General features: G+C 43.8%; 1 protein-coding gene across 2 annotated transcripts in view; it reads left to right on the top strand.

Moving 5' to 3' along the window:
- CCDC50 (coiled-coil domain containing 50) overlaps positions 1 to 25,633 on the top strand; it is a 37,593-nt gene extending 11,960 nt beyond the window's left edge. The window contains exons 2-12 of one of the 2 annotated variants that reach the window (XM_072344285.1): positions 991 to 1,053; positions 2,358 to 2,487; positions 7,421 to 7,511; positions 9,049 to 9,166; positions 12,520 to 13,224; positions 15,723 to 15,829; positions 16,378 to 16,422; positions 16,944 to 17,048; positions 17,827 to 17,906; positions 18,838 to 18,935; positions 19,931 to 20,100. In XM_072344285.1, the coding sequence (XP_072200386.1) occupies positions 991 to 1,053; positions 2,358 to 2,487; positions 7,421 to 7,511; positions 9,049 to 9,166; positions 12,520 to 13,224; positions 15,723 to 15,829; positions 16,378 to 16,422; positions 16,944 to 17,048; positions 17,827 to 17,906; positions 18,838 to 18,935; positions 19,931 to 19,950 (1,562 nt within the window). In that variant the 3' untranslated portion in view covers positions 19,951 to 20,100. Of the gene's footprint in view, positions 1 to 990; positions 1,054 to 2,357; positions 2,488 to 7,420; positions 7,512 to 9,048; positions 9,167 to 12,519; positions 13,225 to 15,722; positions 15,830 to 16,377; positions 16,423 to 16,943; positions 17,049 to 17,826; positions 17,907 to 18,837; positions 18,936 to 19,930 lie in introns of both variants that reach the window. The other variant, XM_072344284.1, reaches the window with a different exon arrangement.
- The last annotated feature ends 426 nt before the right edge of the window (positions 25,634 to 26,059 follow it).

The raw sequence follows: 26,059 nt of genomic DNA, 5'->3' as shown, positions 1-26,059 counted from the left end.
AGGAAAAAGAAACCTTTTGTTATTTCTCACTATAAGCATGAAGTTCAGGTTGCTCACATTTTGCAGTCTCGAGGTCTTGTTTTGGACTGCATCCATCCAGTGCTATTGCAGGGCTGGGTAGATAACGTTTTCCTTTTCCACTTCCAAGTTAGGCCTATCTACATACAAATTAGTTTCCTGTGATTCTTTTGGGCTTGAAGTCTCATGACTGTTGATAGGGCATTGGATTTGAGATCTGTGTGTTCTGCTTTTGCCTTACAATTTCTAAGCCCCTTTTGGTGGGGGAGAGAGAGCAGCCCTAGGAACTGTGTTAAGACCCTGGGAAAGCTGATGGAGGCCTTCATTAGTCTTAGAGAATGGGAGTGCAGCAATGCCAGGCATAGTGCTTCCTTGGAATGCACATTATGCCAAGCACACCAAATGTCAGTTTGCAGGTGTGAATTGTTACAGGTTCTTGCTGCAGTCACGTTCAGGTCACTGAAGTTTCAGTCATTTCACTTTCTGTGTTGAGTATTTGTGCTTGATGTTTGTGTGCATTGCCAGTGAGTATGTGTTGCATGAGTTTCTGGTATGATTGCACAGCAATCAGCGCTGGTCCTGATAATGTTTGTCACTTTTCATCCTTGCTCAGGGTAAATACAGAGTTGTTATCAATTTGTGATGACTTGAAGCCAGAGAGGTGTGTAATGTAAAGGTGGGGCGTGTTTGCACAGCCGCTTGTATTGCAAACTTGGCTTTGCACAGCTTTACAGGAGACAAGTGCAAGGGACATAGCTAGGCATGAGGAATGCAGGCCAATTTCAAAGTCTGCATGGCAGAGAACAGAGGCTCTGGGAGTGAGCAACCCAGTGGTGGGCATTCCAGCACTGTGACTGACTTTGATTTGTGCAGGGCAGTGCCTCTGTTTGAGAGCCCAAGTGTCTGTATTGATCTTTTTTCTTTTTCCCCCTTCCTTTTTACTCATTCTCTTGGCTTTGTTTCCCTGTACAGTGTGTCGAGACTTTGCTGTTCTGGAAGATCATACCTTGGCCCACAACTTGCAGGAACAAGAAAGTAAGTAGCAATATTTGTAACAAATTGAATCAAATGTATCCCAGCAGATAACTGTCTCTGTGTTGTTGTTACAATGTTGTGTTTTTGTTTTGTTTTTGCTTAGAGTAATCTTCCCTGCTTTTATTTACTTATTTGCTTGTTTTTGTTATTATTTGTTCTAATGGGATATTGTTATCATCACTGTATTTGCTGTCCTGTAACACTACTCTGCATTCTACCCCAGCTCGTATTGCCCTCTAGAGATGGTTGCATTTCATATATATGGTTTTCTCATTCCATTTAGAATGGAGTTTCTTTATGCTTTTTATAATAAGATTGCATGTGGGAGTGCACTTGGGGTTTTATTGGTGTGTGAGGCTGTTAGAAATGACTAGCATGTCTGGAAGCTTCCCATTTTAAAGGCTGACCTGAGTGCAGCCAGTAGAAGCTTGCTTATTGACTAATTTCAGAACAGAATGGAGGCTTCCATTTAATTAAGATGTTTTGAGGCAAGGCAGCTGAGTGCTTTAAAAAGGAGGGGAAAAAGAATTACAGCCAGGAACTTTAAAGTGGCTGGTGATTTCTATAAAGGAGATGTTTGCTTTTCAGTCAGGGCTGAGGTGGCCTCTCTAATCTGTTTTGCTGCATGCCAGTCGCACTTGTATCTACCAATACTAGGTGCTAGTGCTGTTCCATTGGCTCTACTGAGTGTGCAGCTTGCACTGAAATGGCTCTTACTGCTGGGATGTGAGACCATCAAATAAAAGCTGGCCCTCAGCTGCAGTTCTTACAGTCATCTTGGAGGCATTATCCATATATGGTAAAAGGCTCACTGTTGTGTTTAGTAGCTCTGTTGCTAAATATAAAGTTAGTGAGATTCTGGAATGTTTACATAGGAAGGGAGAGGAGTTCCTCTCTTTGGATTTTCTTGAAAGCAAATTAGGGAAGAATCCATCAGAAGTGTTTTAGGTTCCACACATCTTCATTGGCTTCTTGTGGAATCTAAGGTAATTCCCTGGGACCAGAAAATGAAACACAAAGCCTAAAAGTAAATCCCTACAAGTCTGTATGCAGTTAAGATACATAGGCCTTATTTTGGTAATAAACATATATGCAGCCTTCTCAGTGTTAAAGTGAGGCAATCTCAGGCTGCTAACGTAATTTCAATTTGGGGCTTACCCACCTGTAGAGAAGTTAATGACATTACCCTGCAGAAAACTGTCTTTCTTTCTAGCTTAGAATCTCCCTCCCACTTGCTTAATCTTGTTCACACCATGACATGCAGCAGGCTGATTTTGGGGGTTTTTGTCTGTGCTTATTTCCAGTTGAGCATCACTTGGCGACAAACATTCAGCGTAATCGTCTGGTCCAGCATGACTTGCAGGTGGCCAAGCAACTGCAAGAGGAGGAAGATCTGAAAGCACGTGCACAAATCCAGAAACGCCAAAAAGACCTGTGAGTTTAGGATGGAGCTGTTCAAATGTTCATCCCATTTGGTCGGAGTGATGAACTCAGTTGCTTTGTTTCAAGTTGATGCACTCTATAGTGGAGTACAGGTTGATCAGTCTTTTGCCTTTAGATATCTGTTGCTATAGAAGTATGGATAGTAATCTCTAGCATAGGACAGGATGGGAGCAGATGGACCTTGGGTCTTCCTTGGCCTGGGCTCTGTTGGCTGACTGTGAAAAGAAGTCTTCCTATTCTCCTGTTTGTTGGCAGAGAGGAGTAACTTGGCCATTTGCAGTAGATTTGTCCCTGGCTGAAGTCTGAAAGAGAAGAATTTACACTATAGAAGTACACAGTGTTATAGTGAACTTTCTCTCTTGTGGAAATGGCAGATATTGGCCTACCTGTATTGTGCCTTATGGGTGCTTTTGAGGATTTTGGCACTATATGCATTGACTTCCCACTATGCAAAACAGCTCAAAGCTTGTACTTGTGCTTGTAGATGCTCCAGCATGAAGCATGGTAGGAAGTTCTGGGACCACTTGGTGGAGATAGTAGTTGTAGATATTTCTTCTCTTGCAGCCATTTGATTTCTGTAGCTGCTGCAGGAAGATCCTTAATGACTGATTCAGTTTACTCTGCAGGTTTGCTCAGGGCCCCTCTTACCAGATCTAAGCCACACTGTGGTTTGTGATTTGGATTTCTCTGTGCTACGACTGTGTAGCAGGTATAGGAATAAAAAGTTGTAGTGCAGAAAAGAACTGGGACTTACCAGCCCAGAGTTGACTTTGATCCTACTCTTGTATTTTTTGCCTCTCACTCAAGCTCTTGCTGTGCGTGAGAAGTAACAAATGGTTTGTGTGGCAGGGCTCAGTAAGATCACAATAAAGAGGCAGCAGCTTGCTTTCTGAAGGAGCTCCCTGCAAGGTCTACAAAGCAGAATGCAGAGCAGCAGCTGGGAAATGCATCCTGGCTTGTCTTGCTCTGTGATGCCACCCGCCAGATACAGCTGTTGGTGAATCACAAACCCTGTGGGGTTCATCTGGCAGAGGGTGATGCAGTAGAAGAGCTCTGTGCTGCAGATGTGTGTGATACAGCTTCAAAGGAGCTGCTCATAAAAGATTTCAAGGCTGGGGTGTGGCAAGTCAGCCACTTTACTTAATGGTACTCGCACATGCAGACAGTATGTGTGCATCTCTGAAGTTTGTGGTTTCTTCCAATAGGTTTGTTAGCAATTAGAGATGTGAGCCTGTGAAGGGCAACTTAAAAATTAACTTTGTATGGCAGAAATGATTCGTTTTTGCTACTTGCTGGGAACTGCAAATGATTTTGTTGCTGTAGGACTTCACAAAATGGGATTTGCTAACTTTGTGAGCCAAGTTACAGACAGAACTGCTGACGCAGTATTGCAGAGCCCATGAATTCTCATCAGATACCAGGACTTCCTGTACTTAATGCTGTTCGTATTTAGAAAATGGGTCCCAAAACATCCATGATCAAAGTACAAAGCATGAGAAAACAGACTCATAGGCAGTTTGCTAAGAAAGGAGATAGGAACTTCAGCAGCAGTTCTGCTCCTGAAAGCCTGAGCTTTTTAGCAAGAATAGTTTTTGTTGTTTAAAAAAATTAAAAAGTTGGAGGCATCCTTTCGTAACTGGATCTGTGTCTTCCTTAATTCTTAGTATGTTCCGACTGTCTCTTCTTTGTGCAAGACTGATGAGTTCTGGCAGCAGTGACCCACACCGCTGCTGTGTGGTGTATGGCCTAGGACAGATTGACCCTGCAAGGTGACAGAGGGGTGAAGAGGCAGAACTGGGCGGTCTGCTTAGAAGAAAGAAGCATAACAAAAAAAGCTCTTTAAACGGAAGGTTTTATTTTTTTTTCCCTTGGAGATCTGAAAGACAAAGAAAACATGTCTATTCTTGCTGATCTTTCCTTTCTTGAAAGATTCGGGGAAGCTCAGAACGCTGCTAGTACTCCTGCTTCTTTAAAAGCATCTCTCACATCTAGCCGAGCAGCCCGCTTGCTGCCAAGCATAGTAGCAAGGCTGCTAAAATAACTGAAATACTGTGAAAAAACGCTCTTTTCTTGTTCTGTTCCCAGTGCCATAATGATTCTCTTACACTAATGTGAACAGCTCCTTTGAACACTTCCCTTAAACCCTTTTGTTGTTTCTCATCTGGCAACAATTACTTTCTCCAGCCGGTTTGAATGGCAGCTTTCTAATCAGTGCCTTTATTATTTTATTGTTCTCTAAGCTGATGTTTCCTTAACAGTAACACTGCTGGCTATGCCGGTATGAAGGGCACCTCGGTGGGATGTTTGGAGGTGGTGATGTTTATATTGCTCTGGCTCATAGCTGGAGACTAAAGCCATTGAATTCACAGTAAAGAAACTAGAGGACAAGTAAAGCTGTCCAAGTTCTTTAACCTTTTTGCTTATGTTCAAGTCAAACTGAAACACTAGCCTGTGTTAAATAACTAATCAAGTCTCAGGATTTAATTACCACTGAGCTACAAGAAAAGACAAAATCCAATCCTTTGTCTCTGTTCAGTGGTTTTGAAAGAGCTTGATAAGGAGTACTCCAGGATGCATGTCATCAGGAACAAGAAAGCACTTCTGCTTGTGCATTACTTCTGGTGTTCTTTGCTGTGAATGGAGAGGCAGTGACCTTACTGCCTTGGCTCTGGAAGACAATTAGCTGTTTGTCTGAGGAAGATGGATTTTAAGCATTCAGCAATACATCTGGTGCCAGTGAACTCATCACCTTAGCTTTGTTTACAGGTGCCAGGAGGGACTACAGAGCTGCAACACATCGATGTGTTTGACCTCTCTAATTTATTTTCTGTGTGAATCTATGTAATCTGAGATTGGCCTCATAAAAGATCTAGTATTCGATGCACATTGACAGTGTGCTTGCATATTAGGTTGTCTTTTTGCCTGCTACTGGTTCCCTGTTGGTACCAGGTTTGCCAACATTCCCTTTTTATAAGGCAGGGTCAAGAACTACAATTGATACAATTGACCTGTATGCTTCTGAATAGATCTCTGCCTGTAGTCAGGCGCAACACACAAACATACACACTTGCCAAATACCAGTTCTCTTATAGGGATGAAAGAAACCGATGTCTGAAATGGTTTCCCCTATCAATAACTATAGGTCTGCACACACTGAAATTCATGAGTGCCTTCTAGGGTGTCTCTAGGCCTGGGTCAGTTTATGAATGTGAGCAAACGTTTACAAACATGGTCCGGGAAAGGGAAGGAAACATCACATTGTGACATGGACATGGGGCTCTTGTGTGTTTGGAGAAGGAAAAGGAAGTATAAATAACATGCAGTACCCAGGTGTAGATCTGTTTCTGAGACCAACTGACAGAAGTAAAAAAAGGTTTTTTTCCTTCATGTTTCATGTTCCTTTTTTTTCTTTCTTCTTTTTTGTCTCTGACAGATCAGATGTTTCTTGGTGGTGTTTCTCCTCTAATGCACTTCTTGCAGTGTCCTTCCCCACCCTGTACCACCTACCCAACTCCTTGCACTCCTATAGAATAAGCCTCTGTTGTGCCATTGATTGCTCCAACATTGCCAATTCTCTCAGTTTTGCTGCTGAAATGCTTGTTTGCACGTGGTATTTTAATCACATCAGCTCATGTCCCAGACACCCTTCCAGTCCACTGCCTCCAAGTGTGCCAGGTCATTTAAATCCTGATCCTTCCTCAAGACAAGAACAGGTGCTCTGGCCCACAGTGTGCAGCTTTCATGTAGCTGAACCTGCTTCTCTTGAAATATTTGCCTGACTTCCATAATATACTCTTGGTAGTCCTCCCATCACCTATCTGATCATTGCTAGCATATTCTTCCAAATATTGTATTCTGATAAAGCAAGCTCTGCCTGTTGCTGTTCTCATTCCTGTCTCCTGTGTCTTACCTTTTAGCAATTGCAACTTCAGAGATACCTTTAGATTGATAGATATTATTTTTTCCTTTTTTTCCTTTCTTTTTTTTTTCCCCCCTCTAACATGTTCAGGGCAGTCATTGGCTCTATTTCAACAGTGCTGAAAGAGAGAGCTCTTAATGTTTATTCTCTAATCCCCCAGCCCTGTTCTGGATTGCCTTGAAGAACCCTTGGCTGTCATTCAGGTCTGTTTGCTGAGCATCAGAGCTTGCAGCTGAGCATTACACAATTCTTGCAGATGCTTTCTGTATGACATTCCACAAATACATCTTTCCTGGTCTACCAACCCACATGAAACCCATGGAAACACAACATTTCATGTCACAATTACTGTTTTTCTGTTCTCCAGTTAATATAGTCCTGTGCTGCTCCCACATGTGCAGTGGTGCTTCTCACCCCTCATTTTGATGTACATTGCTGTGTTCCCTACTGACTCTTGCTTCTGCTTTTGTATCTCATCCCACCTCAGCAGCATTTCTCGTTCATTACTAAACTGCTGCTCCAGCTTCCTCTTGGCCTACATGCTGCGTGTCTAATAAGCATTGCTGTGCTTTCTCCTTCTTGGCTTTCACCTGAAAACCACTTCCCAGAAATGCTTGTGCTAACTTTACCCCTAAACCCATTCCCTGGCACCATGTGTGCAAGTGCTTCTTAGCAGCGTTAGACTGCTGTTTGCAGAGACTTCCTTGGCCTGCTCTGTCTTATTGTTCCTATCTCCTTTCTTAGCAAACTGCCTGTGAGTCTGTTTTCTCATGCTTTGTACTTTGATCATGGATGTTTTGGGACCTATTTTCTAAGTACAAGCAGCATTAAGTACAGGGAGTCCTGGTATCTGATGAGAATTCATGGGCTCTGCACTACTGCTGAGGAATAATAACTCTTCTGTGTGAATTGAATAGCTGCTTTTAGCTCTTTTTATCCCTCTTTCCAGGCTAACTAATGTCTGTGATTTTAGGTACTTATGATCCTTGTTTCCTTCTCTTCTAGGGAACGGCAGGACTCAGAGATTGCTCAGGAAATTCAAGTGAAGCTGGTTTTTGAAGCAGAGCAGCGACGCCGGCAGGAGGAAAAAGATGAGGTAAATTTGCAAAGGTGGCAGAGCTACTTGTATCAGCCATTTTAGTGCAGGCATTACTCAGTTGTTAGCTGCAGAAGCTGCATTGCCTGCTGTCAGTACCAGCCTTCGTGGATTATCAGCATGCACAGAAATTTCAGGGCGCCCTATTACAGCTGTAAGATACATTTGTAGTCTACAAGGGCTGTTGTTGCCAATGCCACACTAACAAAGAGGGCAAATAATAGTAGGTCTTCCTGAGGTCCAGAAAATCCTGGACTGGAGGAATGTGCATGTGAGCTTGGAGTGTGTCCCTGTATTTAACTGCAGGTAGGTCCATGAGAAATCCAGATAATTTTACATTGCTGAAGAGGCAGCTAGTGGCATTTTCTCTATGGGTAGTGTTTAAACACAAGGCTGTTTCTTGGAAGAACAAGTCCTGAACTGTCTCACTTTTTGTGTTAGTATGTTTAACCCATGTATTTATAGACTTGCTCCTCTTGTTAGTGTTTAACCTTGCCAGAGGGAAATACCTTTTTTTTTAGTAAAGAGCTTGTTGTCCTCAGGTCCTTAACAAAGCTGGTTGTCATACAAATATGATCCAAATACTGAATTAATAATCGGTATTTGAACATTCATCCATTGCCCTCCAGTGCCTGCTTTGCTTTTGGTGTGTTTCAGTTCTGACTATGCATTTCACTGTTGTTTTTCCTACCTGCCATGTACGTTCTGTGTACACAGCTCTATAATGGCCTTGAGGGCTAGAGAGGCTTAGATGAATATCATCCAAGGGTAAGGCTGTCTAACTGGTATCTTCTGGCTTCTCTTCCTAGCTTCAGAATAGGCCCCAAGTGTGGAAGCCCCAAAGAGCTGTTTACTGTTGCTAGGCCTTGTTGAACCATTAGTCATCTTGAAGGAAAACTGATTAAGAAAACAGAGTGCTGTTCTTTGATTGCCTATCTACCAAATCAGCAACAAGATAAATGGTCTACAGTCCTGACTGCACTCCTGTGCTGTGTGTAGCTCTTCTCTCCCAACATCACATTTGATTCCTCTTTTCCTTCAACCTCTGTCAAATTGATGTATCTGCCTGCTTGGCATGCTATGAGCCCTATAAATTAAATCCTGTTTGAAGCAAGTTCCAGTCTTGGTCTGGGAACTGCTTTCAGTCAGAAGTGCTGTCAGCCTGGGACAGTCTGTGCTTCTGTTTTTTTCCTTGGCTAGTGGAGTCATGTGAGCCTTAAAAGTGTTGCTGAAAGCCTGAGGTTGCACATGAAATCCCTCCTACCACTTCTTGGCAGTTACTACTTAGTAGACTTGTGTGTAGGTGGACTAGGAACCTGCAAGTTGTTGGGAAGGCTCAGTGGTGGGTCGTGTTCTAGTTGCTGATACTGCCTCATGTCAGCCACTAAGCTGCAAACCCCGTCCAGTCCATGGTTTGAATGCAATGGTAGCCCTGTCAGTATTGTCAGTATTGAGGGCTTTTATAATTGTGTTCTAATAAAAGCATCCGGAGATGTTTTGTGGGGAAGGTAATGATTATTTTCTTCCATCTCTGCAGGACATTGCCCGTCTCCTACAACAGAAAGAACTGCAGGAAGAAAAAAAGCGCAAGAAGCACTACCCAGAATCCCAGGGACACAAAGTCTATGAGGATAGCTATTATTCAGAGAATGGAGGTAAGTTTCTGCTTGTAAAAGGGATCAGGATCATGGTAATGTAGGTGAACCTGGTGATCTGGGTAGTTTTGTTAGGGTGATTTCCCTTACTTGCATTCAAACTGCGTTCTGTACTATAGTATCACATTAATTTCCAGGCTCAGGATCTGATTTTATTCTAAAGTCAGGAATTACCTGTGCAGGAAAAAACAATAGCTGAGTGGACTGATAAGTCAGTTATTTCTGAATGATGCTACAGCTGTGCAGAATAGAAATGCAAATGCAATTCCACACTTAAAACTGTTTCAATTTCAATGTACGTGGTCATCTGTGGTACTGGCTACTTGCTTACAGGAGTAAATGCTGGTTCATGGAGCAGCTTTTCAAAAAATCAATCAATTAAAAAATAATCCATTCAGGTACGTATCCAAGTCCTACAATTAGCACAACTCCTTTGAATGACTTACTGAATAACAAGATCATCCCCACAGAATCCTTGCTATGATTACCCTCTGGGAATGCATTTTGTGAAGAAGACATGACTCAGTGCTGTGTTGCTTTCTTCTAGACGTCTTTTGCAATCAAATACGAACTTTCTTTAAATTGACAGGGGAGAATCTATGTGTGCTTAATTATGGAGCGATGTGGTGATTGCTTTGCTGTGAACTGGTGGTGGCTCTTGTGTTCTATCTTAGAAAACGTGGCGGGGAAGAGATGGGTTGCTTTTGATCAACAGACTATGAAGATGAAAATCAAACCTCATATTTCTCACCTTAACATCCATACTGCTGGCAATTTAAATATATTCATCTGAACTCAAATTATTGTAGTTCCAATTGAGTTAGAAGCTCAAGGAGGGCTGAGAAAATGCACAGCACAAAGTGCAGGACAGTAACTAGGTGAAAACTTTATGGCCACTGGTTCTGTGTGCAAAGCTGGAAAGACTTTGGTCTGAAAGTTCTATGGCCAACCCACAGTTCTGAGTTTTCAGCATTAAATGGGTCACATCCCTGGAAAAATTACAGTAGAGGCAGTAGTGTTGCCAGGCAGAGATGGTACAACAGGATGGGTTTTTGTAACAGAGAGCAGCTGACAGAAAGAAGCCTATGACTCTCTGAACTTTGATTGTTATGAATTTGGAGATTTTGGGGATCTAATTTTTCTTCCTGCTGTAATCTGTAGTTTTGGAAGTGTGGTAGAAGGATTTATTGCCTGACTTTGTAGTAGAGCTGCGCTTGATCCTTGTTCCTCAAAACCAGAAGGGACTGATGTGGATTTTGATGTCTGGATTGTCTAGCACATTAATTAAAGCTCTTGAAATACTTGGGCACCATTTGATCAGGTTTCATCTTAAATACAAAAGAAAAGCCCTTGCTTTATTTGGGTTTTAGTCCATCTTGACCGAATAAAAACGTATCCCCATCTAGGAGGGGTGTAGATTGGGGTTATTGCTCCAGAGCAAACCAAGCCATTAAGAAGTGGAAAAATAAACACGAAAGGAAGCAGAGTTCCTACCAGAAGTGTCCGTGCCATGAAAAATATTTCAGTATTAGCTTAGTCACATGCTGCTTGAGAGAGTAACACCAGGACCTAAAGAGTGTTTACTTGGCTCCCGCAGAAGGTGCTGTGGAAACCAGTGCCTGCTGAGGAGTTAATAGCCTTGAGATAACCAAATAGCAAATTTCCTGCCTGGGCTGCCTGGCATGATTGTGTTACCTGCACCAAACTTGTCCTAATGCTGCCGTGCTTTACTCTTGCATGATCTCCTTTTCTATTCTGCCAAATCATCAAGCTTTCCCTAAATGGCAAAATGAATTAATTCTTAGTCCTTTGTTAATACCATTTAAAAATCAACAAAAACCCACTTCAGACTCTTACTTTCAGGTTCTGGTGCACATTATTCAGTAAGTCACTTAAATGATTGCACTGGATGTCTCTCTTCTGTAAATCAGTTTAAAACTGAACACAAAAACCCACCAGCTAACAGGAGCTGCTGTGGTTATTCTGAGAGTCACACAAATAGAACCCGTCTGTTTTCAGGGTAGGTTTTCAGTAGGCTCTATTTTTGCTGGCTCAGAAGAAGGTATTTTTCTGGATAGGATGACTTGAAGGGAACATGAAGTTTTCTGGTTTGTTTTCTTAGTTCTGAAATGTGGATGATCGTAGGGAAGGCAGAGCTATTTGTTAAGACAGAAGGTGCCGGGAAATCTATTAAATGTTTTCAGATGCTATAAAAACTCTTCACAATGGAGCAGGAAAATCTTACGCTTTTCTCTGTACGCTTCTGTTTCAAATCAGCTTCTGCTTGAAGGAATTATTTTCTGCAGCAGTACACATTTGCTTTGAAAAGCTGCTGGGGAGATAGTGGTTCACTCAGTGCGATGTTTGTTTTTTTCTCATCAAATAGGTTGATTAGAAATGAAATAAACAGATCATATACGTTCAGACTTCTGCATCCACGCAGTTGTGACTGAAACTAAAAGCAAAGAAAAATTTCCACCTGCTTTCTGGAAAGCACAGAGGAAACAGCCCCACTAAGCTGCTGAGTAAGCGGCTTTTTCCAGCTCTGCTGCTGAGGTCAGGAGCTTGGTTGCTGTGAAATCTTATCCTGCCCTTAAGCTGCTATAGCCCTCTCTGCAGTCAGGCCAAACTTCTGTTTATGCGATGAATAGCCTGAAAATTCTGTGTCTTTGGGAGCTTCAGGTGACAGTTTGTGGTGGAAAGTATGTGGATTCAGCAGCTATCTGTCGTCTTTCTTTTTAAATATAAAGAAAAAGCAATTCCATCCTATCTCTTTTTCTTCTTCCCACTTGCTGTGGGTATTTGCCCATTAAGGTGAGGCTTTTATTTCTGGTAAACAACCCTGTAGTTAAAGCCAGAGTGAGGCATGGATGCTCATAAACCAGGATCCAACCTGAGTCTCTGCTTGGAGTCTCCTGGCCATAAGCTCCGCTGCTGCTTCCCCAGCCTTGCTTCCTGAGGATTCCAATGTCCCACAGCAGTGATGGATCACCAGGAGATGGGTTGCTCTGCTCTCTTTTTCAGCCCTAATGGCATCAGTAAAAATCCTTAATCTCTGCATTGGCTTATCCTCACTTTAGGACATGTTCAGGCATGCTTTGGGTCTGCAACTGTGCTTTCTGCTCTAACCCCTTTGCCTCCTGTGTTGCCCTGGTGTAAGCACAGCCCACATTCCACTCTTCTCTGTTGCATCTTGTGAGCATTATGTCCCCGTTCATTTCTTCGCAGTCACACTGTGCTTTACTTCAGTTTCCAGCTTTTCCTTGCATCAGACTGTGATTCTGGCCTCACTGAGCTCCCAGTAGCCCCATGTCACTAACCAGCTCCTTGTTTGTCCCTCCCCTGCTGCTCAGAGCACCTCCGGGCTGATCCCAGGGAGCAGGTTTATGAGCCTCACAGGGCACATGGTGATAGTGGGCGCACGCACCGACAGAGAGAGCACCAAAAAGCACGCTCAGCTTTATCCAACAGTGCCCCCCAACACAGGCATGCCCCACTGGAAGATCGCCGTAGGTCTCCTCAACCAAGCGAGACCATCGATAGCTATCGGCATGGGTGCAAATCTGCCAGCCAGAGTGGGTCTGGGAGACCTCCCAGCCTTGTCCTGGAAAGAGAGGCTGATCGTGGTGCCGGTGAGCACAGTGGCAACTGGGAACTGAAGGACAGGAGCGCACCTGGGAGGGAGAAGTCTTGGAGACCTCTCAGTCTTGACCTGGAGTCGGAGTGTGGACTCACAGAGCAGGCACAGTACAGTAGAAAGCTGACAAGGCAAGACGGAGCAAAGCGCCTTCCTGTTCTTGATGTGGAGCTGGAGGCTGAGCAGGAGACCTGGCGTCGGGGCGGCAGCCAGCTGGTGCACCCTGAAAACCGCAAATCCCACCATCGAGGCCACTCTTCTCATGAAATGAAGCACAAGGGCAGGCTCCGGGAGTCCAGATCCCAAGAAGATCATAGGAGGGGTGAGGAGAGAGACTGCAAAAGGGCAGAACATAGGAGGCCTTCCCCATCCCCACATACTGTGACCCAGGAAAAGGTTGGAGACTACCGGAAAGACTCAGGTAACCAAGTGATGGGGAAGGCATATGTGCACGTGAGGATGGATCTTTGATTGCCCCATCCTCTTATCTGAAACTGGGGTTTTCTTCCGAAGACATTTAATCTCCTATATCAGTCTGCAGTGTGTACCTGATGAATCCTGCTGTGGTTTCTCTTCTATTTAATGGTATTCATCTTAGACACTAAGACTCACTGTTAATTTCCAGATATGTCCCCATGGCATCGAAGTGGATAGGTAAGAAGGTATTGTTGGAAATGGTACCCTTTATCTTGTGTTAGAATTCCCTTTTTAATTTTCATTGAGACACTTTGTGCTGTGGTTCTGTATCGCAGGAATGGGATTTGATGTGGGATACAAGGCTGTAAATGAGGACAGTTGGCTTAAGCCAGCAACTTCCCTCCAATTTCCATTGAGAAACTTGTTGGAAAAGTAAAGATGAGGTTCTCATCAAATTCTGTACAAGTAGATATTTCTGTGGTCTGTAGTTTTTGTTAGATAGTACTGGGGGAGTGGTGACCTTCAAAAATCAAGATAAGTCTTACTGCTTTTTAACCTGCATGGGTGCAAGGACTGGTTTCTTAGTGAAAGTAGGAGCTCAGAGGCTTGAGTCTGTGCCTGCTGCATGGTGGGAAACTCATGCTTCAGGCCCTGCAACTGGTTCTCACCTGAATGAGGTGGAGGAGATGATGCATGTCTGTCTCCAGAGGCGCCAGGAGCATTATTCTTTGTTCATCATGCAAAACTTTTATTTGGGGGCAGTGGAAGGTGTTAACTGGGGTATCATACAACATGGGCCTGTGTGACTTGGTATCTGATCACACACTGAGTCTGTATTGCTGGAAGCTCTTATCCTTGTCCTCTGGAAATTGGGATGGTCTTCATGCTCCCCGAATGTGGGCAGAAGTGATGTGGAAGTAACACTTAGTGCCTTCTGATCAGATGGAGACTGGCACCAGTCTATGTGTAAGGCAAGCCCAGTCTCTGGCTATTTGGTGAACAATTCCTGGAAATTCAGTTTTGTTCTTCCTAGGAGCAATGGTGTTGTATGGGCTGTTCATTCCAGTGTGGAAATAAAGACTGTATTTACCATGGCCTTGGAAGCAGTCTGAATATTTTAACTCTGACCAAGCTGGTGCTTTTTGCTGGAGTTCCTTTGCTGGCTTGAGACTGCAGCTCTTTCCAGCTTGGATTGATCAAACTGTTCCTGAAAGGCCACGCTACGTGCTTAACTGGAACCACCAGAACTGCTAAAAGGTTTCTTTTTATGCTCACGTTTGCAAGAGGAGTTCTGTGTGCTTAAGATCATTGGTCAGTTGACTTAAGGGAAACAAAAGCAAAAATACCCCATGTGTCACCTTTTAACACTTATTCCGTGTTTTGGTTCTGGGTCGATGCTTGAGGTCTCTGTCTCTCTGCAGTTTGAAGCATTTGAGATGCACCATTGGGTATGATGCTGGTTTGGTAAAGTAACCTACTGACCACTAAAAATGTCTTTTTTTTCCTTGCTCTCACCTGATCAAAAAGTTGCTATGTAGCCACCAGGATATAATATGCATTTGTAATCAATGTGTAAACAGTGTGGCTAGAAGGATAGAAGTGAAGCTTATTTTCTGAGTTTGGAGTGGAAGAGACACAGATATCCGTGTAGTGGTGTATTTCAGATATAAAGCAGAAGCTCATTTAAATGTCTGAGACTGCTGAGTGTTACAGTTCCAACTGTAGTTGGAAGGGGAAGACATTCTTTATATGTGAATGAGATCATGCATCTTGTAACAGGGATGCATTAGGACTCCTTTGGTATGGTCTATAGCAAATAGACTATGGAGGGATTCAAAATGCAATCCTTTAAAACACTTGTGGATGGTTTAACTTTGAAATGAAAATTAAAATGAAATAAAAACGAAAACCTTATCTTTGAAAAAAGTATTAAGAGCAAAACAAAGACGTATGGGCTCAAAGCAAGACCTGAACCTTGCATGAACTCCAGAAATGTTTATGTGTTTTCTGTGTATTGCAAAATTCATGGGTCAGACCAAAGAACAAAGCTGTCAGAAACCTCGTGTGAGTCTTTCCCAGGCACCTTTTGCAGCCCACGTTTCTCTGGAGTGTTTCTGAACTCTGCTGTGCTTGTAGCAAATACATTAGACTGCTCTCTGCTGTTGAGTTTTGCCAGCTTGAATTGACAGTGTAAAAAATCTGATTCCTTTGGTATCGTCGTCATGTCAGCAAAATCTGCAGCAAGAGGCATGACTTTTCTGTCATGCAGTTGCACTTGTCATGTAAGATGGAGTGTAACAGTATGCATAGAAAAACCTCACTCTAAGGTATGTGCTGCACCTTAGTTAAAATGTTGTCAAAATGTTTGCCTGGCAGATATGCTGTAGTGGTTTGTGGGCCCCCTGAGTGGGAGCTTTGCAGGTGGCTGAGGAGATGGTGGGGATTTCCTTTCTGAAGCATTTGGGGAACGGATGAGTTGATTGTTCTCTCTCGATTCTGTAGGAACTAAGATGAGGGGGACAAAGCAAACTGTTTACGATAAACCCCGAAGAGAACAGGAATTGTCTGATGCAGAGATTGCTCGGAAACTGCAAGAGGAGGAGCTCCTGGTGAGTAGAGTGTATTGGCCACATTAAAGAAATCAAGGTACCCATCAGTGATAACTTGAATCTGCACACCTTTTGCGTTTGACTGTGACTTAGATCTCAGGTCTTGTTGCTGTGGTCTGATGGTCATCTCTGCCTCACATAGCTGCTTGTGGAGTGAAAGCTTCTGTCCAAACAGTAGAGTCTTTTTCCCGAATCACACACTTGAAAACTAAGTGGTAGAAGCAGAGTGATATTAAATGAATGCTTTCAGGCAAGAAAAGATGACCTGTAGGCAGTGTGGTGAGCTGGGACAGGCCAGTATCTTGGGAAGAGAATGGTAGAATGGACACTTATGGATTATGGAGTGTCTTGGCAGATAAGTGGAGAGTAAACTCCACTGAAATACCACTTTGGTATTGGGTTTTGAGGTAAATGTTGAACGGATTTAGTATGTTTGGAGAGGATGGTAGTGTATTCTTAGGGAAACTTATTTTCCTTTTCTTATAGGTTGATGTATCTGAACAATTCAGAGATGTTACTGCTTTGTTTCTTTCTATTTTTTTCTTTAGGCCAATCAAGCAGATCAGTTGGCAGCTCAAGTGGCCCAAGATGAGGTAAGAAGCTAAACGTTTGTAGTATTCCTTTACTTGTGGAAACTGCTGAACTCCACCTGTCCTCTCTGACCCTCTAATTGTCCATCTCCCTTCGTGTAGCAAAAGTTCAGGCCTCCAGTGAGGTTTGTTTCTGGCTGATTTTCATGAGTGTGTTCAGGTTAGCTAAGCAGGGAGTTGTGTTGCCGTTGCAGCTATGACAGAGGAAGGAGCTATGTGGCTGCAGAAGAGCATCTCTTGTAACTGAACCCTGTTAGAAGGTTATCAGAGGTGCTACAAGGTGAACTCAGCACTGAAGGAAAAGAAACAAAGGGCAGAAAGGCTCTGCTAACGCAAGCCAGGTGAACTGGGGGACCTCTGGGCATGCAGCATGTAGTCCTTTTTACTTCTAACATTTGATCCCTGGTCACAGAATTTGGTAATCCTGGCTTTGCACTCAGTTGTCATAGCATAGAAAAGGATATGAACAGCTCAAACCCTCAAGAGTGGTAAAACCTTCTAACATACTCTGTTTTCCCTTTCAGGAGATTGCTCGTCTCTTGATGGCAGAGGAAAAAAAGGCTTTCAAGAAAGGGAAGGAGAAAGAAAAGTCTTCCTTTGAAAGGAGGAGGAATGATCAAGACTGGAAGGTATGTCAAGCTTCAGGAGGCCTTACAAATGAAATGCTGGAATGTTGTTCCAGAGGGTGGTGAGATTATAACATGGGGCCAGGAGGAACCAGACAGATCCTTGCATGGAAAGGGTCCTGTTGCCTGTATTCAGCTACTTTGCAGACAGAGTTTTCCCTATGTTGAAGTCCTGGCTGGAGCAGTAGCTGGTTCTCTTTGGTCATCACAGGTACAAGGACAGCACAGCTGCTCCAGTTGTCCCTCCTTCATAATTGGCACCGTAACTGAAGTATTGAGTGTGTCAAGCCTATGCTGGGTTTTTGTGAGTTATGCTGCAGAACTTTGGCTAGCTGTTGTGGAAGGAGATAAGAAACAGATTTTGCAGGCTGCTGTAGTAATGTGCTAAAGGGGGTGTTGTGTTAATCTTGGGGCCAGCTGAAGGTAGCTCATGGTTTTGGACTTCTTACCATGTTTGAACAGTTACAGCAGCACAGCTGTGTGCAGCTGTCCCTTGCGATGAGCCCTGCTGCATGCAGTCGTTACACACAGACCACGTGCATTTGACCCCAGTTTTCAGATGGGACCCCCAGTGCAGTCCTGAATTTAGAGCAAAGATTATGTTTGGCTCAGCAAGACTGAGTTTCAGTTTCTGGAAACTAGTCCTGATCCTGTTTGCACATGTCTGGTTGTGGTTAGCGTGCATAACCAGAGCACAAAAGGAGCTGAGGCAGTCTTGATGCAACTGACTGGTGTCTTGCAAGGCATGCAGATGTGAACTGTTTTCCTTTCTTCCCATCAGCATGATGCAAGTGAGTCCCCGCGCTCAAAGTCAAAAGAAGGACCTGAAACTCAGAGACACAAAAGTGATAAGTCTTCAAGGTGAGCTGAATGTACAGCTGGTAGATCTGGGGAAACACATTCAGGAAGGTGCTCAGGATCTGAGTCATGGGGAGCAGTTGGGTGAGCAGCCTGACTCACGAAGGGGCTTGGCAGAGAGCAGAGCTCTTAACACTGGAAGGGGGGATGTCTGACACAGAGCTCACGAGGTCCTTGGTGACGTGTGTCACTCTCTGTGCTCATGGCATCTGGCCATATTGGTCTTCCTGCTTGGCACTGACAGAGATTGATGAGCCTGTGCAGTGACATTTGTTAAATGGCAGAAAAGCATCATGAGGGTTAAAGAGCTGCTGGGAATGTGAAATGAAATGACATCTCTGGGCAGGAAGGAATAATCACACTGCATTTACACAGCTGCTCCCTTGTGTCCCTGCTCCCCAACTGAGTCTTGTGCGCTGCTCCTGCTGCTGTGTGGGGACACCCCATTGCAGTGAGTGTGTTGTGCTTCAGACAGCCTATTCCCTGAACTGGTGGGAATGTGCTGTAATGCTGTGCATCTTCTGAATTTCTTTATACCTGGGTCTGGTGCTTCTGATGTGGGACTGGATGCTGGAAATGAATGACTTTGGCAGTTTCGATTTCCAATCCTGATAGCACCTAACAAGGTTTTGTTTAGTTTACAAACAAAACAACAAAGGTGTGCAGGTGGAGACCGAGATCCCACTAGAATGCTCTTGGATGAGAGCAGAAGAAGTGTTTAACACTTGAAATGCTTCCATTTGAGGTTTGCATCAGATTTCATAATGGAGGGACTGGTCTGCAGGTGGAAAGCTTGGGTCAGACACAGTTTGCATCAAACTGGCAACAGATCAGACAGCTGAGATGTTCCTTTTGCCACGATCCTGTGCCTTTTAATTTTATGATACTGCTTTTTTTAAGTACTTTTTTTGCTTTCCTTTCTCATGCTTGGCAGATCACAGCCTCTCCTCGATGACTATGAGCATGCTCGGTATTACACAAGCCAGCCCAGCCCCTTACGCCAGTTTTCCAATCCTGAGCACTCTCCTAAAGGTAGGATTAAGTCTGCAGCTGGCTGCAGCATGTAGATTATTGTGGGCTATTTTCTTCAGATAACTAGCCTGAAGGACAGAGCAGTTGAAAGGGGAAGAATGGATGTTTTTGTCCCAACAGGCAGATGATGCCGTTCAGTGTTTGAGCGTTACTTGCTTAGCACTTTGCTGGCTGAGAGTAAATAGCTGAACTGGTTTGCCTCAAGTTTGTCAGACTGCTCTCTGCTTGTTCTCTATGATCTCTCAATGATAAATGACTGTAAACTCAGGCAGCAAATGAAGGAGAAATAACATCAAGACAATGATGTGATGGGTTTTAGGTGACTCACTAATATCAAGCAATCCAATACATGACAAAAAGCCTCAGAGTCTCTCCTGTCTGGCGGGTGAGTGGGATGATACAGAAGCTTGTCCTGAGAACAGGCTTGTTTTGTTCCTGCTGCATCTCAATCTTTGTTGGCTCATTTCCTGAATTAGTTTGGCAGCAGTGCAGTGTATTTAGGATCACCCTCCCTCCAGCTCTTGAAATCTGAATGCCAGTTCTCTGAGTTACCTCTGGAGTCCCTGAGGGAAGAAAGGTGCAGCCAGAGTTTGACTCAGTGGTTCAGATTGCTTTCAACTCCACTGATTGCAACTTAAATATGGACAGTTTACTTTCCAAAATTTAAAGTTTGAAAAGCTTTCTTGATGGTTATAGAGCACAAGAGCTGGAATTTGATGGCAGTTCATATGGCTCCGTGTTCATTCTGTTTTATTTAGTAAGACTGAAATGCAGCTACAGTGCTGTTCATAGCCTGGAAGCAATGAGTGCCTGTCTTGTGAATCTGTGCTTCCTTTTCTTTCAGTAAAGTAACATACAGTTCTCATTTTGATGTTTGACTTTACCAATTCAGACACCCAGCAGGGCAGTACAAGTAATAAGACTGCAGGTCATTGTATTTTCTTCACCAGGATCTATCCTTACAGATTGTTTTTTGTTTCTGTTCTGCTTTCCAGGTTCCCGTAGGAAGCAGTAAACTATGCTAGCCTTTGCTTTGGTACTGACTCTTCTGTAGCAAACATTACTGGAATTGCCAGGCAACTTTCTCAAATCCTTACCCTGTGGGGGATCCACCTTCCACTCTCAGGATCTCCTTTTTAAGTGTCATTGTATTAATAAGGAACGTTTGTTCATTTCTATTTTCTATTCATATGTGATCAGTCAAGCAGTGCCGTACAATCTAGCCACCACTGAGCTGTATGAATCAACAAGCTAATAACAGCTCCCTCTTATATTCCTTTCAGGCTTTTCTTTTATCTTTAGGCTTTGGCTGGAGCTTTTACAAATAGAGTTGCACATACAAGAGGGAGAAAAATTCAAGATATGAGCTGGGTCATGGCAGTGCAGCAGAACATCTCAATTGCACGTCCTTTCCATGTTAGGATGGCTGAGCAAAAAGTTATAAGAGGGAATGTGTGTTTCTTCTGCTGGATAACAATGGAGCCAATCTTACAGTTGCGTTAGCTTGCAGGAAGGAGAGAGCATCCTCACATAGTTCATGGTCCAAAGCTAGAACCTGGGGATGGTGAGGAAGAAGTTGCCTACAGAGTAAAACTCTTTAAATTCTGTGTTTATTTCTAGGGTTCCCAGCAATTTGTTTAGAGTGTTTAACCAAGCAGTTAGCTTCAGGGTATAGGATAGGACGGTTAGGAGGAAAAGACTATTTCAGTTGAAATTAGGCCTTTGTGTGCATGGCTTTTAAGGCATGCCAGGAAGTTGATGAAGCTGTGAGTTGTGGGTTGGGGAGAATCACGCAAATGAATTTAAATGCTCGAGGAGATCTCTGTGGTCACCTGCTTTGAGCTTCCGGGTGGTGCAAGCCAAGGAATTTCACAGAAACCACGTTAAGAGTTACTGTAACTCATAGTTCAGTTACTGATGCACTTCAGCACTGTAACTTATGTCTGAACATAAACATGTCTTACAAACATGGGGCCATATGGGCAATGAGGATTAAATCCAAAAACTACAGTTACTTCTAACCACTTTGAGGTAGCCATAGAGTGCCAAGCTGTGCAGAACGTGTGTTAACTGCCTCCCTCTGACTCTGCTCTGTCCAGCACACCAGACAAGCTCCAATCAGGACCAAACTATTGCTCTCCAGGGCACGGTGGCATCTCCAAGTTTTAAGACTTAAAACTCCTCTGTGCAGATTTGTTCATGTACTTGTTTCTTTTGACTCTTTGAAAATCATCCTTCTGCAGTAAGAAGCAGCCTTGTCCCCTTGCCTTCTATCATCCCAGTTCTTTTGTTTTGCTGACTTTTTTTGCCAAGTGCGTTTTTAAGCTGCAAAGCTGAGTGGATGGATATCAGTTCAGTCTACCCAGCCCAGCACAAGTTGCTTGTACTGGCGGTCTCATTCATGGTGGCAGAACCTGACTGCAGTGCCTCAGTGCCCAACCTGCTTACAGCACAATGCTGAGCCTGTCCTGCCACACTCGTCATCATCTGCTGGCTGCTGCTGGCTTTGCTGAGGAGATGAGGCAAAGCTGTGATTATTCTCAACCTCACCACTGGCCTGTGCAGCTGCCTGGGAAAGAAGCCTTACACTTCTATGGAGCTTTGTGGAGAGCAGGTGCTGGCATGGAGTGCTGATAGGAAGTCAGAGGAGATGATGGCTCTCTGTTCCTGCACTAATGTACAATTCAAGCCTGTAGACAGCTGAAAGGCTTTAACTTTGGCTGTTGCCCTTGGTTAGGATAGCTACTGAGACAAATCACTAGGAATACAAAGCAACTTGTTTTTGCAGAAGTCGCAAGGGCACATTTAACAACACAGCACGAGCTCTTGCCTTGAATAACAACTCAGACTTCCATCTCTTATTCCCACTGGGATGTTGGCACCACTTCTGTACCTGTGAAGTACCAGGTAACCCTTCAGCTCCAGGCATACGCTAACCAAAAACATTGCAGCATAACTCTTTGTGCACCACCAGCCACCCAGTTGCACACTCTCACTTCCAGTCTGTGGTCTTGCTTACCTGCACGAGTCCTTAGGTGAGTTGCAAGCTCTTGCTTGTTTGCTCTTTTCTTCTCAGGAAATATCTCAGCCAGTGGCTAAATTGTACTGCCCTTTCCTTGTGCCCTCTTCTTGTTCCATCTGTGTCCATTCAGAAGTGTTAATGTTGTTTTTAAGGGATCGGGGAAAAAAAAACAACATAAACAGTTTTTTTTTATTATTATTATTTGATAACTTGGATCAATGTGGCAACCTCATTTGCGGTGACTTTATTTTATAAAAGTTTATTTTTGTATTTCATGTAACAGTCAAAATTTTTACTGCTGAAAATGCCATTTTTTTTTTTCTCTTTTCTGTGGGATTTTTCCCCTCCCTTGCCATCAGAGTGTATTTACTGTTGTGAAATGGATGCCTGGTAGGATTTTGTGTGCTAATACTCCTGCAGATATCCCAGGCCTTGCTGCTTGTATCATCTCGGCACTTATGAAAATTGATGGGGAAAAATCCTGCCAAATAAGAAAGCAGCAGTAGCGCATCATTCACACTTTGCATGGGAAAATGGTGACCTTCTGTACAAGGCATAGGGGAAGCCGCTAAATAGGGATCCAGCCCTTCTTGGGCTTCTGGAAATGACTGTGGTGAGCTTTCTTGCACTGCAGTTGGCTGGTGTAACTTCTGTCTTCTAATCAGGAAAGTCACAAAGGCCCTGAGCTGGCACAAGAAGAACCTATTGAATTGGGAGAGATGCTTTTGTGCATCCAGATTGTTGACTTCAATGGGATTGAGTGGAAATGATGTGAAAGATCATTGTGGTTGATTTGGTTTGGAAGCTGAGTGAAGTCCAAAAAAAAAAATGACCCAGTGCCTAAACTCTAAAGCTGCAGCATCTGCTTAAGTGGCCTTCTTTGGCCAGCCACGCTGTCCAGTGATGGCACCAAGAAGAGGGAGCTCATGGGAAGGAGACAGGAGTGTCTGCAACTTCTTTGGATGTTTCCAGGGAGTGCTGAATGCCCTGGGGTTGCTTTGCTCTGTATCTTTCCTCAGTGCTTCCCTTGTAAATCTTATTCCCTGCCTTTATTCGTTTGCCTTCCACTGTTCTGCTTCTGCTTTATTTTTTTCCGTGGCCCTTGTGAAAAAAAGCACCTTGAGGTTTTGCTGGAAGAGAGCTGACACCTACAGGAAGAAATGCTAAGATTGATAACTGAGAAAAGAATACAATAAATAGGGGATAAACAGAGCAGTTGTTCATCTGACATGTCTTACAGACCTTGCACAGAGAGCCTCATGCAAAGATTGCGCCCTGCATATTTAATAGCCACGTCCATGGCACCATTGAAGTCAACAAGAACTAAGGTCAGAGGTGAGCAAGAAGCCAAATCTTCCTGGAGCTCAGCACCTCAGTTCTGCTGAGAGTCAGCAAGATGGAGTGGCACAGACCAGACACAAAATCAGCACCTTGCATGTACCTCCCTGGGGTGGGGGCACAGTGAAGTTGTCGTCTTAAAAAGAAACAACTAGAGCAATATCTATTGCCATGGCAGAAAAAATCATAACTTCTTTTTTGTGTGTGTTTGCTTTTTCTTGCTGAGTCTCAGTAGCTCTGACTATGGTTTTGCTCTGAATTTAGTAGTGCGTTGGAGCCGGGACCCCTATCCTGATCACTCAGATCTTGTATCCCTGTCTTACTACCTGCATTAACAAGGGAACGTGGAGAGTCCATCACTGTGGAATCGTGGCACTTCTGATCTCCACAGCAGGCACATCTCACCAGCAGGAGCTCTCACCACCTCCTTCCCTCCGTCCGAAGCACAATGATCCGCAGAAGAGAGGTTGGGTGAACCCGAGTGGTCGTGCCTTACAGAGATACTCAATGTCTTCAGCAGTCTGATCTGGGTCACCTTGCTATGAAACACTGTCTTAAATCATGGACTGTACAGCTTCCTGAGAAGCAGTTATCATCATGGGAATAGACCAAACAGGTTAATCTCATCTTTTTGTAAGGAACTTCATGGTTTTGAACTTAGTGGGGGTGGGAAAATATCATTTGTTAGGGATGGATGGATTTGTCTCATCATTGAATTTCCTCCTCTCAGGGAGGAAGGATAGAAGTTACAAATGCTGCAGCCTGCTTTGCTCTGTAAAAGGGATCTTGTATGTACAGTATTTTTATATCTTTGCATTCCCACCTGTCTGTTTCTAAATCAAGTTTGGTAACACACATAGGAAAAAAAATGGATTTTTTTTTTTTGCAATGCTGGACCTTTGAGGGATTTTTTGGTTTTTTGTTTCTTATTTTGTGCCAAATTACAGCCACTGTTACATTCTAGGGTATTCATTCAGTTTATTGATCGAAGTGTATGTTATATTTTTTATTATCAAGGTTTTTATTTGCATTCATATTAACCTGTATGCAAGCTAACTGTGGATTGCTAATTTATATATAAGGGGAGCACTTTGGAGACAGTGTGAGGATTCCCCTGCTTTGTTTACACTCCTGTCGTGTAGTGCAGCCAGTCCATAGAACTCATCAGTTCTTGGAAAGAACGTTCTCCTGGGCACCTGCTACCCAAGTAGATCACTGCTGTGAGGAAGGGCAGGAGCACTGATGCTACAAGACTGTGTTCAGCTGCGATAGGAAATGAAGCACAGCCTGTAGCAGGGCTGACCCAGCTCTCTGCTGTCCTGTTTATGGCAGAGATGCCCAGGGATGCTGCTGGAGCAGGAGTCCCCTTTTAGGGGTGACTTTGATGTTTAATCTGCCCTATATTCGTCCCCAGCAGATGGACCATTCTGGTCTCATCCTGCTCTCATGGCTCTCGATATGTGATTTTGCAGTTGCTTTGGGAGATGGGTATGGGACACAGCATGAGGCACAGCTGTGCCCCTCACATTGTGCGTTCTGCAGGCAGCTTCTTCTTGTGGAGAGCAGGCATAAACCTGCAGAGATTCCAGTTTACTGTACTCTTAAAACGTGTCCTGCAGCACGTTTCTGTGCAGTAATGCCTGTGCTTCATATAAGTGCCACTTGGACTGCGATGCCCCAGACAGGCTGCACTATGCAGGTCCTGTGCTGAGAAGCTGCACTGCCCACAGCCTGTGGGCTGCAAATGTCAGCCACCACCTCTTGAGGTGGTGCAAGGCTGGAGCTGTGCAGCTGATGCTCATCATAGGAGAGTCCTACAGCAGACAGCAGCACACAAATGAGTATTTTCTACTTCACAGCAAACAAGTTTCACTGTATCAGTGTTCACTCTAAGTAGACTCCACAGTGTGTCTCCAGCTGCATCTGTGCACTGCAATATAGCTAACTGCCTCAGAAAAGCTGCGGTTGTCTAATTTAGCTCTTCAGGGTAAGCTTTCAGCCTGTTGGATCTAAATGTTGGCTGTAAGATAGTCGAGCGGTTGAACTTCCTCAGAGCTGCAAGTGTACCCTGTGTCGCAACAGCTAATCCTTAAGTATAAATCGCGCACTGACAATAATCTGTCTATGCAAGCCTATTTCTTTTCTTGTTTTTGACTGTTCACTCTCTAATTTTACCAGGTTTGGCATAGAACTTCTGAATGACATTTAACCAAAGTATCGTGTCCATGTGTGTGTGTAGCATGTTTGGCTTCTTACTCCTGAGTTCACTGAATGTAAAGGGAACATTGCCTTGCCCCATTTTGTTCAATAAACCGTTGTATTTTGTTACTGACCCCCATCCTTCTGTCCCTCTGTCTGCTTTTCTGGGAACACTGAATGGGAATGGGGTCCTTTTTCCCCCAGTGTGTCAGGCTCATACAGTGTGTCCTGCTGTGGGTCACACAAGAGCATGGCGAAAGCAGAGCTTCATTCCACTTCTGGCTCCCAGAGCTTTGCAGTTTCTACCAATAATTATGTTCTTCCAATTTAATAGATATGTAGCAAAACAACAGTTTGTATTTAATTTGATTGTTTTGTGGCCAGAGAGATGGGGGGGGGGAAAAAAAGCTGTGTAATGTCTTGGAAAGGATTTGGACTGTTTCATTTCCTGAGATTGTGATGCTGAAAAATAAAAGCTGTGTAATTATTTGCAAGGGTAGGATACTTTTTTTTGTTAATGTGGCTTTTGGTTTGTTATAATGTCGTCTTGTGAAGCTTCCCAAGA

Source organism: Excalfactoria chinensis, chromosome 9 (genome assembly GCF_039878825.1).
Source record: "Excalfactoria chinensis isolate bCotChi1 chromosome 9, bCotChi1.hap2, whole genome shotgun sequence".
Lineage (NCBI taxonomy): Eukaryota > Metazoa > Chordata > Aves > Galliformes > Phasianidae > Excalfactoria > Excalfactoria chinensis.
The sequence above is the reverse complement of the archived record's forward strand: the minus strand, read 5'-3'. Positions and strand labels throughout refer to the sequence as shown.